We start from the raw sequence: 13,926 nt of genomic DNA, 5'->3' as shown, positions 1-13,926 counted from the left end.
TAACATATGACAACACAGGATGACCCACACGGCTTTCCCATGAATACAGCAGTCGGCTAATCCCACTAGGGAACCACTGCAAGACAAGCTCCTCCAAGTCAGGGTGGCTTCTTGCTTCTGTGGCCAAAGACAAGTCTAGTTCCTAAGAAACTCAAACCAATAACCCAAATTTTCTTTCTTTTTTTTTTTTTTAATCAGATAGAGATCACAAGTAGGCAGAGAGGCAGAGAGAGGGGGCGGGGGGGCAGGCTCCCTGCTGAGCAGAGAGCCTGATGCGGAGCTCGATCCCAGGACCCTGGGATCATGACCTGAGCCGAAGGCAGAGGCTTTAACCCACTGAGCCACCAGGCGCCCCCTAATAATCCAAATTTTCTGACTAGACTGGTTGCAGTTGTTTTCATGCTTCCACAGCTCTGTGACCAAGGACTTGTCTCTTCAAGGCAGGTGGTCATTGGGTAACAAGCTGACACTCTCCTCCTGGTCCCACCACTCAGTTACTTTGGAAAAGCACTTGCTCTGTGATCCAGAGATGTAAGTGCCAATTAACCAGGTTGGACAAATTAAGTAATAAGCAGCTCAACAGGGACCAAAAATCCTCCTACACAAAACTCATTCTCTAATAAATATACAAAAACACAGCATATATTTTAATGCTAAATCAATAGGTATTATGTAAATTTCAAACAGAAAGTTATCATAAAATGACTGCCTTAGTTTCCCACCTACAGTTTAGGAAAAATAAGAGATCAATAATGCTCTGAGGTAGCAGAAGAGTAGGAAAACAACAGTCACAGATGAGAATTTCAATTGCTACAATTCTTTTAAGAACCAATTTGGCAATGTATTCCAAAAGTTTAAAGAAAAAGGGTGGCACAATCCCTTTGTCCCAGCAATTGCACTTCCAGGAAATACAGATCTATGCTGTCCAATAGAGTATCCACTAGCCATATGTGGTTATTGAGCAGTCAAAATGTGGTTAGTCCAAACTGAGATGAGCTGTAAACATCAGCTATACTCTGGACTTCAAAGATTCAATATGAAAAAAAGATACGTAATATACCTCACTAATATTTGTACACTGACTAAATGTTAAAATATTTTTGATACATGGGGTTAAATAAAATATAAAATATACTAAAAGTTAATTTTATGTGTTTTCTTAGGCTTTTTCTTAATGTAGCTAATACAAAATTTTAAATTACATATGTGGTTTACATTATATTTCTATCGAAGGGCTACTTTTAGACAAACTGCACAAATATGTCTGTACAGAGATGTTAACAAGGTATGCTTTATGAAAGTGAAAAGCCAGAATAAACCTAAGCATCCATCAATACAGACTGGTTAAATAAACTGCAGTAAATCTATAAAATGGAATATTCTGTAGCCACTGAAAATGCTGACGTATATCTAAATAAACAGATGTGAAATGAAATATTAAGTAGGAAAAATAAGCTTAAAAATAGTACATATTTATAATATTCCTCCCCACCCCCCAAAGGAGCATGTGTATGTGTGTGTAACCACAGAGAAAGGTCTGAAAGATTATTCATCAAAATGACAACTGTGGTTACCTCTGGGCAGTAGCACTGCAGGTAATCCTTATCTTCTTCTTTATGCTTTTATGTATTTTCTGAATTTCTGAAGTAAGCATGACATAATTTTATAATTAAAATAGTAAAGATATTTTTAAAAATGAGACACTGGCTAAAACAAAAAGATTGATCTTATATCACTTTTGCTAGATGAAGTCTACAGTAATGAGGGTCTTTAATCCCACACAATGCTACACAAGGCGAAGCTTGCAAATACCTCTGTCCCAAGCTATACTTAAATTTATTCCAAGTAATTAAGAATGTTTCAGGGTTCGACATATCATTTGTGAAAACTCTGCCTTGAACCCATAAGGTATTAAATGAGAGAACACAGAAATAGATGTTCATGCATTTGTCACCTAAGGCAGCTAAATAATTTAAAAAGGAGAGAATTTCACTGATAATACTAGTTGTCTATGGGACTGGGAACTAACTGGTAGCAATTCCTGAGTAGCACAAGGGGAGGAAACAAAATTTTTTCCATATGAGAGTTTGGTATTTTTTGCATTTTGAGCCCAGTGAATCTACTGCCTATTCTAAAAATAAAGAGGGGTGCCTGGGTGGCTCAGTGGGTTAAGCCTCTGCCTTCAGCTCAGGTCATGATCTCAGGGTACTGGGATCGAGCCCCACATCGGGCTCTCTGGTCGGCGTAGAGCCTGCCTCCCCGCTCTCTCTGCCTGCCTCTCTGCCTACTTGTGATCTCTCTGTCAAATAAATAAATAAAAGTCTTTTTAAAATAAATAATTAATTAATTAGTTCAATTTTGGGACACCTGGGTAGCTCTCTAGGTTAGCGTCTGTCCTCAGCTCAGGTCATGATCCTAGGGTCCTGGGATTGAGCCCTGCATTGGGCTCCTTGCTCAGTGGGAGCCTGCTTCTCCCTCAGCCTTCCTTTCCCTCTCCCTGCTGCTCCACCCTGCTTGTGCTCTCTGACAAATAAATAAATAAAATCTTTAATAAATAAATAAATAATAAATTGTTGTAAATAATACGAAACATTATCTATAAAAACTCCATGACTGCCCATGATTAACTCAAAATTTAAAAAGTTATTCTTTTTTTTTTTTTTAAAGAATTTATTTATTTATCTGACAGACAGAGATCACAAGGAGGCAGAGGCAGGCAGAGAGAGAGGAAGGGAAGCAGGATCCCCGCTGAGCAGAGAGCCCAATTTGGGGCTCAATCCTAGGACTCTGGGATCGTGACCTGACCCGAAGGCAGAGGCTTCAACCCACTGAGCCACCCAGGTGCCCCAAAAGTTATTCTTAAGGAGCACCTGGGTGACTCAGTCAAGCATCCAACTCTTGATTTCAGCTCAGGTCATGGATCTCAGGGTCATGAGATCAAGCCCCGTGTTGGGCTCCACGCTCAGCACAGAGTCAGCTTGAGATTCTCTCTCCCTGTGCCCCTCCCCCTGCTTGCACTCCCTCAAAATAAATAACCAAAAGAGAAAAGAAAAGAAAAACTTATTTTTAAGATGTCTACTGGTGCTAAGATCAAATTAGCATTAAAAACTGTAGTCTAGGGGTGCCTGGGTGGCTCAGTGGGTTGAGCCTCTGCCTTCGGCCTAGGTCATGATCCCAGGGTCCTGGGTATCAAGCCCCACATCTGGCTCTCTGCTCAGCAGGGAGTCTGCTCCCCCCCCCCTCTCTCTGCCTGCCTCTCTGCCTACTTGTGATCTTTGTCAAATAAATAAATAAAATCTTTTAAAAAAATAGTGTCTTTTTAGAAAAAAAAACAAAAACTGTAGTCTATTCAAGTCAGAATTCTTGAAGGACTGGGAAAAGAGCCACAGAGGGAGGAGAGGGTGAATATGAACTAGAAATGGCAAGATGGAGGAGAGCAAATACAATGTAATTTATTAATAGTGGAATTTCTTTTTATACTCATAGGCAAGGAAAGACTCTCAACACTTCCTCTATATTTATATTACATTATATTATGTGCGTGGATTCTTTTGCTTATGGGAAATAGCAAAATGTCAACCATTGTTTCTATTAAAGGTCTTTAATGATACTGCATTTTAGACCTGTAATGAAACATGGTGCTCACTGCAGTTTGTAATGCATCTCATTAAATACATTAATAACATGCATTTCACTAAAAGGTCAACTTATTATGGCTGAAGTTTGGCTTTCCTTTAATCACTTCATTTAAAGCTATAGAGCAAACTCTGAAAAAGATAGTAGAGAGCACCTGTTACAGAAATGCTCTCTCAATTCTCCCATCCATTAAAATCAGTTATGCTTAAGAAATCACTGTTAATATTATTATGTGAAATAACAGCAATGTGATATTTTTCTTTTTCTTTTTTAAAGACTTACTTGAGAGCAAGTGAGCGAAAGAGATAGAGAACGTACATGCATGAGCGGGGGGAGGGGTAGCGGGAGACAGAGCTGATCCTAAGTATACTACCCCCTGAGCAGGGAGCCTGAGACCCTGCCATCGTGACCTGACCCGAAATCAAGAGCCAGACACTTAACCAAATAAGTCACCCAGGCGCCCCAGTATTGTGATTTTAAACACCCCCCCTTTTTAAAGATTTTATTCATTATTTGACAGAGAGAAACACAGCAAGAGAGGGAACACAAGCAGAGGGAGTAGGAGAGGGAGAAGCAGGCTTCCAGCTCAATCCAAGTACCCTGGGATCATGACCTGAGCCGAAGGCAGGCGCTTAACAACTGAGCCACCCAGGTGGCCCTAAAAAACCCTTCTGGAGATACATGCTGATTTACTGATAAAATTACAGAATCTCTACTATGTGCTTCAAACTAATCCAGAAGTAGAGAGAGAGCTAGTATAAATACAGATGAAATAAGACTGGCCGGAGCTGACGACTGCTTCACTGGTAAAGGCAAGTGGGTTCACTGCACAATTCTCCATGCTTTTATATATATGTTTGATATAGTCCATCATGACAATTTTTATATAACTCATGCTCCAGTTTTCTGAAGTAACTTCCCTTCTTCCTTATACACTACTGCCACCAACATAAAAGATCGGCTTCCTAGGCCCATAGAACTTTAAAAAAAAAAAAAAAGAAAGAAAAGAAAAACAGAGAGGAAATGTAAGCCAAATGCCTTTGGCACAGAAAAATCCCCTAATTTTGCTAAGGTTACTTCATGACTTACCACTTAAACAACTACTAAAATATCAAAAAATGTCTTTGAAACTACTTAACACTTCAAGAGTTATAATTACCAACATGTAACACCAAGGTGAGGCGACTGAGAACTCAGTGCACATGCGCTGGGGAAGCCTACGTAGTTTCTCAAAAAGAGAGTTTAGGATACTAACGTTAGAATGGCATGCTGCTCATCAGTGTACTGTGGTTAAACCCTGCCTCTTTAGAGGCTATTTTAGGACTATGAGAGTAAACAGCAGTGACAAAGAGAGAAGAGATCGAGAAAACACAAACCCAGAACAGGATCCCACAAGAAAGGAAACGGACATTGAGAGGATAAAAGGAGTCCAAAACCAGAAGAAATCAGAGAGGCATGAGAACCCAAACAGCATTTCTAGTGTCACCAAAGCCAAAGGCAAATATTTCAAGGAAAGACTGAATGCTTCAAGGAGGTAGAAGCTAGCTTTGGTGGCAAGTAAATTGTTGGGCTGGCAGAAAGAAAGGGCTACTTAAGATGGCTAAAGTCCCCGCCACAAAACCTGAGCTCGGACAGGAGAACAAAGACCCAAGCAGGAATCTGAAAACCCTCCCGCCCCGGGCTCCCGTGGACCAATGGGACCCTGACAAGCGGGAATCTAGACCCCCACCCCGGGTTCCAGTGGACCAATGGGACCCTGATGAGCAGGCAAAAAATCCAAATAAGGAAAACTTGCCAGAAGACCCCTGAACTCCCGTCGAGGCCCCTTAAAAGCCCCCTTCTCCCTGCCTTGGGCGCGACTTCCGCCACTCTGATTTCCAGAGTCACGGAACCTCGCCTGAGGGTGCCCACCTCCTCCCGGCATAACTTTCCTGGCTCTCCCTCTCCTGAGCCCTGAAACTTCGCCGTAGAGTGTTTTTAATAAATCTTGCCTTGCACCCACTTTGCCTGGTGTTGTGTTTATCTCGCCGGAAAAACTTTACAGAAATCTCTGGTCATCTTTTCATAGTTATAAGACAAAAGCTGAATTATAAGCATTAAAGAATGTAATACTGCACTTCCCAGAACAAATGCTTAATTCAAGTTATACAGGAATCTGAATACTAATAAAAAGTCAAAAAACACTGAAGACAGTGGGGGTGATGGTCATTACACTGATGGCCATCACTCACATGGGTGATCATTACCAAATGCCTCTATCAACAGAAAAACACCCATGCCTAACATCTGTGGGGTGCCATGTGCCAGAGACTGTGCTAATGCCTTACACTGACAGTTGTCCTTCAATCCTCACAACCATACTATCGCCCTCTTGCTCTGAAGTTAAGTAACCTGCCCAAAGTCACCTAAGTAAATCCACTACTGAGATAGAATCTAAAGCCAGGTGGTATAACTTTAATTCCTTTAAGACCCAGCAGACTGGGGCGCCTGAGTGGCTCAGTTGGTTGGGCGTCTGCCTTCAGCTCAGGTCATGATCCCAGGGTCCTGGGATCAGCCCTATTGGGCTCTCTATCCAGCAGGGAGCCTGCTTCTCCCTGACCATCTCCCCTCTCATGTTCTCTCTCTCTCTCTCAAATAAATAAATAAAGTTTTTAAAACAAAACAAAACAAAGACCCAGCAAACTGACAAGAAACTTAATCAAAGACCGTAAGTTCCAGTGCGTGTTCTGGGGTCAGTACAAATTCTGGCTGGGTTCCATACCAGCCTTGTAACATAGTATAAATGGTGTATCCTGAGTAATGCAGCCCAGTTTTTCTTAAACTGTTTACCAACACAGGGAGATATACAACATATTATGTCATACTGTCATAAGAAGATTAAAAACAAACAAAAAATAGCCACTCTGGACAGCTGGCTGGTTCAACTGGTAGAGCATACAACTCCTGATCTTGGGATTATGAGTTCTGAGCCCCTGGCTGGGTGCAGAGATGACTTAAATAAAACATTAGGGATGCCTGGATGGCGTAGTCAGTTGAGTGTTCAACTCTTGGGTTCCGCTCAGGTCATGATCTCAGAGTTGAGAGACTCGGCTTTGCGTTCAGCGTAGAGTCTGCTTGGAACCCTCTCTCCCTCTCCCTCTGCCCTCCGCCCCATGCTTTCTCTCTCAAATACATAAATAAATCTTTAAAAGAAATATTAAAGAAAAAAAAATTAACCACCCTTTAGGTGCGCAGAAATGCTACTTATTAGAATACTCTCCAATCTTAGAATATGTGACACTAAACAAACATGCTTTTCTTCTCCCTCCTCCACCCTGTCAGACAATAACAGACATCTGTCACAGTAACTGGAGTTTACTAGTGAGACAAAGAGAGAATTGGTTAAGTACCAACCCTCCCCTCCCGCCCCACACACAGAATAAGAAGATCAGAACAATTGCAAAAAAAAGTAAATAATACTAAAGTAGCTAAAGAAACTTGTACCCAAGAATATGTCTAACTGACATGGACTAACCCTTTAAAAAATAGTATTTTAAGGTGAATCAAAAAAAAAAAAAAGGCAGTATTTTAAGATGAATCAAAAAAAGGAAAGAAAAGTATCAAGCAAGAAGAGAAGAAGAGTAATAACAAGATGGGAAAGGTCTCCTCATGAAATACTTCAGACATTTAACCTAGAGCAGTCTAGGTCTCACTCCAAAGCATACCAAGAATTAGGGTAGCAGGGCATTAAAAACAGCAGACAAATGGGATGCCTAGCTCGGTCAGTCAGTAGAGCATGCAACTCTTGATCTTGGCGTTGTGAGTTTGAGCCCCTAGTTGGGCAAAGAATTTACTTAAAAAAGAGTAAAAAAAGAAAAAAAGGAAGGGAGGGAGGGAGGAAGGAAGGAAGGAAATAGCAGTTAAGTGCCCCAAAAATCTCAAAAATTTTGAAAACTGCCAACCATCATTTATTTAAGGTTAAGAAGGGAGAAAAACTAATGGAGGGGATATAAAAGATTTATGCTCACAATATCTGCAGAGTTCCTGACTTCAAGTACAGCAGGACATAAAATCTAAAGGCTGGACCCTAGGAAGCAATTCCTATTTAAAGCAGATATTCTGGGGCACCTGGCTGGCTGAGTCAGTAGGGCATGCGACTCCTGATCTCTGGACTGTGAGTCCAAGCCCCATGTGTGGCAGAGTCCATGTTTTGTTTTTTTTTTTTAAAAAAAAAAAAAAAGCAGGTATTTTCCCACAAGAAATCCTACATATTTACTTCGGAGTTTGAGGTGATTCTACCTGGAGGCAGATGTCCTCCTCAGATTCCTTTCAATTCTAACTCCACAATATAATAAAAAACAAGTTTTGAGGCGCCTGGGTGGCTCATCTGGTTACACATCTGCCTTCGGCTCAGGTCATGATCCCAGAGTCCTGAGCTTGAGCCCTGCATCAGGCTCTCTGATCAGCAAGGAGTTTGCTTCTGCCTCTACCTCTGCCACTCCCCTGCCCACCCACTAGGCTCCCTGCCACTTGTGCATGCTCTCTCTAATACATAAAATCTTTGAAAAAAAAATTTTTTTTTTAAAGAACAAATGAAAACACTTAGGTCTCCCCATGCAAATAAGGAATAGCAATTCTAACCACAGTGCACTAAGCCCAAATCTCCCTCTGCCCCCATCCTTTGGTGCCCTTGGACACACAGCACACAGCCCACAGAGGGCTAGGTGGTATGGAAGAAAGACTTCTCAACAGTAAGGCAGGAAAGCCGGAGCTTGGTCTGCTTTGCATGAGTGAGCTCTAGAACTTTGGGTAACTCATTCTCTCTGAGCCCTGGTTTTCTCATCTGTAAAATAAGGGGACTGCAAACCAAGCAATTTCTAAATCCCTCTTCTACAATTCTTGGGCTTTATAGCTCAGCAATTCTCTCCCTAAACTTTTTCCTCCCTCTGCAGTCATCACCTTCCCTCCCTCTGCAACCCAAAGAGAGATATAAATAAGAACATCTTAGCATGTTTTCTACAAACCCCCAAAAGCATCCTGTAAGCATGATACTACCAAAATGAACAGAATCAACCATTCTCCATTCTTTCTCTTTTGTTCTATACCAGCAGGTTTGCAAATAAGAATTCTCTGAGCATTAAAGAAGTAACTCAGAAAGCCAAAGGAAAGGGGAGGAGGAAAGTGAAGGCAGGTAAGAGAAAAGTGGAACAGGAGCACCTGGATGGCTCAATCAGTTGAACGTCTGACTCCTGACTTCTGCTCAGGTTATGATCTCAGCCTCCTGGGGTCAGGCTGGCATTGGGCTCCATGCACAGCAGGGAGTCTGCTTGCCTCTCCCCCTGCTCCTCCCCCCGCCCCATTCTCTCACTCTCAAATAAGTACATATATAAAATTTTTTAAAAAAAGAAAAGAAAGAAAACTGGAATAGACATGACTCAAGTACCCAACCAATTTCAATCAAAATTGTCCTCATTTGATAGGAGTTATATTGCTGAGTTTTTTTTTTTAAAGGTAGAAACTATGCTGTACCACATTATCACTAAAATCAAATCTTCTCTTCTTCATCTCTGTGGTGCTACAAATACAATGTACATCAATGTATCCCAGTGGTTCTAAGTATCCCCAACTGGCATAAGTATTCTTACTATTTTTTAGTGCGCTGGCAAATTCTGGACCACCTTTGTCCTTGAAAATAGGGAAAACATCTGGTTGAGGAAGCTGATTGGTAGTCAACAGAGCTTTTTGTAGCTTGATCCTTCCTTCCAAGAGCTGGTCCCACAGTGCTGAGAATGGAAAAAGAATTTTATTCCTGTTACAAAATCTTCTTGGGCTGGGGACTTGGGGGGATAGGAAATCACACCAGTCTCTACAAAGCACAGCTTTATCACAGCTTCTTACTATGAAAATACTCGCCATTAGGAAAAATAAATTCACTATCTTGGAAGCCAATATTTGCTATACAAGACAGGGAATGCTTAAGTCCAAAGAGAAAAGAAAACTGTTTTCTCTTCAATATCCCACAGCTGCCAAAGTACTAGGACAGAACCAGCCAAGCAGCTCAGTGCAGAAATGACTGGCTAAGCACAAAAGAATGGAGCTTTAGGCCTCTAGGTAGATGAGGCATTTCACAAATTAATTGGAAGGACACAGGATTGAGGGAACAGCCAAAACACACAAGCAGGAGATCAAAAGCAGACACTATGAAAAATAGGCCGACAGCAAAACCATGTACAAACCTATCTGGTTCTTCACAGCTCTTCCTTTCTCCACTTCCTCAGAAACTCTGACACCAGAGAACGTCATCACGACACCGTCGTCTTCACTATTCCTGTCTTCAGCTCTGTCTTCCTCACTCTCACCCACAGAGTCTTCCTCCCCATCCCCTTCTTCCATGCCACTTTCCTCCTCCTCTTCATCTTCCTCCTCCTCACTGCTACCAAGGTCATCCATTCCCTGGGTGAACTTTTCAAAGTCACTGATGCTCTGGACACTAAAACCCGGTGTTTTCTGAGCGCGGTTTTGGCTCTTCTTCCAGGCCAGACTACTATCCCTGTCATCATTACACTCTTCTTCCTCAGCAGCACTCATGGCATCCTCATCGGATCCCTCCAGACCCAGCCCCTCTGAATCTCCATCTCCAGACTCTTCCTCATCAGGTATCTCCTGGTCTAAACAAAAGAAGAAAGAAGGAAAAAAGATGGACATCACTTTGAGACAAACACTGGCCATATCTTTCACTTCAAATAAAGGACTATAGCATCCATCAAAAATAAAGTTTATTATTGTACTCAATTCAATTCAAATATTTATTATACATCTACTACCTCTAAAATGCTAAAGGGAAAACAAAGATGAACAAAACATGGGTTTCACCTTAATGAAAGGCTCTAGTGGGAAAAACAGTCCCTTCGAAACTGTAACACAGATAAGACTTGACAAAGTTTTGATAACCCAGAGAAGGGAGAAATTTTAAGTGTGGGGCAAGGGATTTAAAATTAAATTTAAAATTAAAATTAAGCACCTACTATGAGCCAGGTATAGATAAAAAGCTAAGAAATGACAAGTAGAATGTTAATACCTGGGGGGAGGGGTTCACAGCCTGGTGGGAGTGGTAGATATGCATGCCAACATTCATATCATTATTATCATTAGAGTGTCACTGGTACACAGTATATGGAAAAGGATACATCTAACTCTCCTGAAAAGGTGAGGAACTGGCTTCATGTGAAGGAGACATTATAATTTTATTGATTAAACATAAGCAAATGGGCGGCTAGGTGGCTCAGTCGTTAAGTGTCCGCCTTCGGCTTAGGTCATGATCCTAGCGTCCCGGGATCAAGCCCCACATCAGGCTCCCTGTTTACTGGGGAGTTTGCTTCTCCCTCTCCAGCTATCCCCTGCTTGTCTTCCCTCCTTCACTGTCTCTCTCTGTCAAATAAATAAATAAAATCTTTAAAAAAAATTTAAAAACATTTAAAAATAAATAAAAATAAGTAACAGCTTATGTGATAGGTCCTCAGTACTGCTTTAAAGAACTATATAAACTCAAGACATACAGAGGGCTGTCAAAATATAAATAAAAAACCACAAGTGCAAAAATAGTAAGCAGAAATTAATCACTTAAGTTCTTTAAATGTGTGCCATTTCTCAGATTAAGGTATATTCATAGAATAGTAGTTAAGAGTATAGATCTTGGAGTCAGAGTGCCTTATTTGAATCCTGGTTCTTCTGCTCACTAGCTGTATGATCTTGAGCAAGTTACATAACCAAACTGTCCCTTAATTTCCTTACCTGTAAAATGGGGATAAATACTACCAACTTTATAAACTACTGGAGTACCAAATGAAATGATACACATAATGATGACAGTAACAACATCCTTTGAAGCTTACTGTGTTCCAGTCTCTAAGCACTTAATGAGCTTACCACAATGCCTGACGTATGGTGAAAGGCCAATAAATATAACATTTGTCTCATGATTGGTCCCTTTATCACTCTCTAGACAAAGAATGTGAAATGAGCTTATTAGGAGCCCCCAGAACTATACCAAGGGCCAAATCAGGGGTATCAAGACCTGCATGATGGTTTCTTTTATACTTATCCATAGATTCTCAACATGGCACCTCTCTAAAGGGAAAAAAAAGATGGCATGCACTCAGTAATCACCATATCCAGTCCCTCCCTTATTCCCTATAAGCTCGTGTCCTCACATCCTCCTAAGGCTCTTGAAGGGAAGAGGGAAGGATTATGCTATTTTTACAATGGCAAAAAACGAGCTTCACCTATTATCATTATACAGTGACCCAATGCAAGACTAGAAAAACCAAAGGAAAGGGGTCAAAATCCATGAGTAGCATGTCCATCAGATGTAATTCTTTTTCAACACATAGCCCTCTCCAATATCTAATATGCACTGCCTTTCTCTCCATTTTAGGGTGAACCATTAGGCTAAACATAAGGATTACAGAAACTTAATAGCTCTGAACTTTAGATTGCTTATGACCTGAAATTAAGTACCTCTTAATGTCCTTTGTGCTGCGAAAATCATGGTGTCTCCTAGGACAGTAAGTGGGGGTACACAGACTAGTCTTGCAGAGATCATCGAAAGAAAAAAAAAAAAAAGCCAAACCCATAAAAAAACACAACTTTAACCTTAAAAAAGTAGGGAAGAAATAGGAAGTACCATGCAAATGTCTACTTACCAGATGAATCTGGCAGAGTCTGCTCCCAATGGTCCTTCTTCCAAGCTTTTCTAGAAGTGGCCCTGCCAGAATACCTTTTGTCTGTGTCCAAGAGGGAGGCTGATGCCAGTTTTCTAATGCTACCCACCGCCAGGAAATCACTTTCCCCATCTTCCCCTTCATCAAACCTGTCAATCACTCTGGCAGCAGTGGCTGTAGAGGAGGGGGAAAAGTAATCAGAATCTCCACGTTAGAAGGAACTTTAATGGTAACCCTATCCAACCCTTTTAACTCATACTCTACAAAATCCCAACCAACTTCCAGAAGGAGGAAACTCATTACCTCTCAAGATAAGACCACTACCTTACTGCTGTTCCTGAACAGAAAGCTGACCTCTGCACTAACTAGTAGGAAATATTTCTATGCCTTGGATCATAAAAACGAACCGAATTCCTCTTCCATTTGTGACAGTCGCTCAAATATGGTAAGTCCACCATCTCTCCTCACTCCATCCCATCCCTAAGGGAGTTTGCTTATCCTGGCTCAACAGCCCCAGCTCCTTCAACTGATATTCCTAAGACACGGTCCAGCACTCACATTTATCCTTCCTTATTCTTTCTTCCTCACACTTCTCTGATTCAGGTCTAAAGCGGGATTACTCCCAACTAGACCTTGAACACCAGCTTACAGAGCAGCAGTCTCATTTGTCAGCCCCTGAGCAAGTGTCTTGAGGCCTAAGGAGGCTTAAACAGCACCACGGAATCCCACTTCTTCCTTCAATCTCCAAGTAAGTTCTTAGGGGCAGGCCGACTTAAAAAACAGCTGAGACGCCCTTCTCATGTCTAACTCAATACCAGTAATGGCACTCTGAAAGATAACTTTACTTACAGCCAACTACCGGACCCTAAAGCCTCCAACAGCCCTTGAAGCCTGAGTCGCCGGGATGCTCCGCCCTCCCCAGCACCAAGTCTAGCGAGCGGGTCAGGAAGAAGCGGAAGCCCACCTCCCGGGCCCGGGGCAACCCTCCCGGGAGGCTGTTTTCCTCTGCGCCAGGGCCAGCCGAGTAGGCCAGGCGGCGAGGCCTAGCTGCCGGCCCCGCTCGCGCCGCCCGGGTCTGCCCTGGGCCGGACCCACAGCTCCGCACGTGGCCTTTTCCCAGTCAGGCCTCACCCTCCTCTGGGTCCGCCTCAGGATCCGCCTCGCGCGGGCGCGGGTTCAACAACTGTTCCAGCTGCAGCGCCAGCGGTCCCGCCATCGTCACCAGGTCTCGCTCCGCGCGGCGCTCGTCGGTGTGCGGCCCCGGCCTGGACGCTCTCTCCCCGCGGGGCCCTGTTGCCGGGAGACTAGCGCCCAGAACAGCCAGGGACCGCGCAGAACCCGGCTCTCGCTCGGGGCGGGCCACTTCCGGGAGGCGCGCGGGAGGGGGCGGAGCCTGCGTGTCACTACGGGCGTTGCTAGGAAGAAGGCGGAAGCGCGTGGAAGGCCGTAGGGACTGTCGCGGTCCCGGCGCGCGTGCGCGTGCGTGGAGGGGGTGTGTGGGGAGGTCCGGGAGCGCGCGAGGGCATGTGGCCTCTTTTCGCGCTGAACAAACGTTGCAGTGCGCGCGGCCCTTGTCCCCTTGCATAAAATA

The 13,926-nt window shown here is 42.9% G+C and overlaps 1 protein-coding gene across 1 annotated transcript in view; it reads right to left on the bottom strand.

Annotated features, from left to right (window-relative positions):
- AATF (apoptosis antagonizing transcription factor) overlaps nt 1–13,723 on the bottom strand; it is a 98,877-nt gene extending 85,154 nt beyond the window's left edge. Inside the window, exons 1-4 of the mRNA XM_059148123.1 lie at nt 13,467–13,723; nt 12,318–12,509; nt 9,852–10,283; nt 9,261–9,398 (exon numbers count right to left, since the gene is read on the bottom strand). Of these exons, the coding sequence (XP_059004106.1) occupies nt 9,261–9,398; nt 9,852–10,283; nt 12,318–12,509; nt 13,467–13,551 (847 nt within the window). The 5' untranslated portion in view covers nt 13,552–13,723. The remainder of the gene's footprint in view (nt 1–9,260; nt 9,399–9,851; nt 10,284–12,317; nt 12,510–13,466) is intronic.
- Between the last annotated feature and the right edge of the window lie 203 nt (nt 13,724–13,926).

This window comes from Mustela lutreola, chromosome 15 (genome assembly GCF_030435805.1).
Source record: "Mustela lutreola isolate mMusLut2 chromosome 15, mMusLut2.pri, whole genome shotgun sequence".
In the NCBI taxonomy this organism is placed as follows: Eukaryota; Metazoa; Chordata; class Mammalia; order Carnivora; family Mustelidae; genus Mustela; species Mustela lutreola.
Note: the sequence above shows the minus strand (reverse complement) of the source record. Positions and strands in the feature narration are given on the sequence as shown.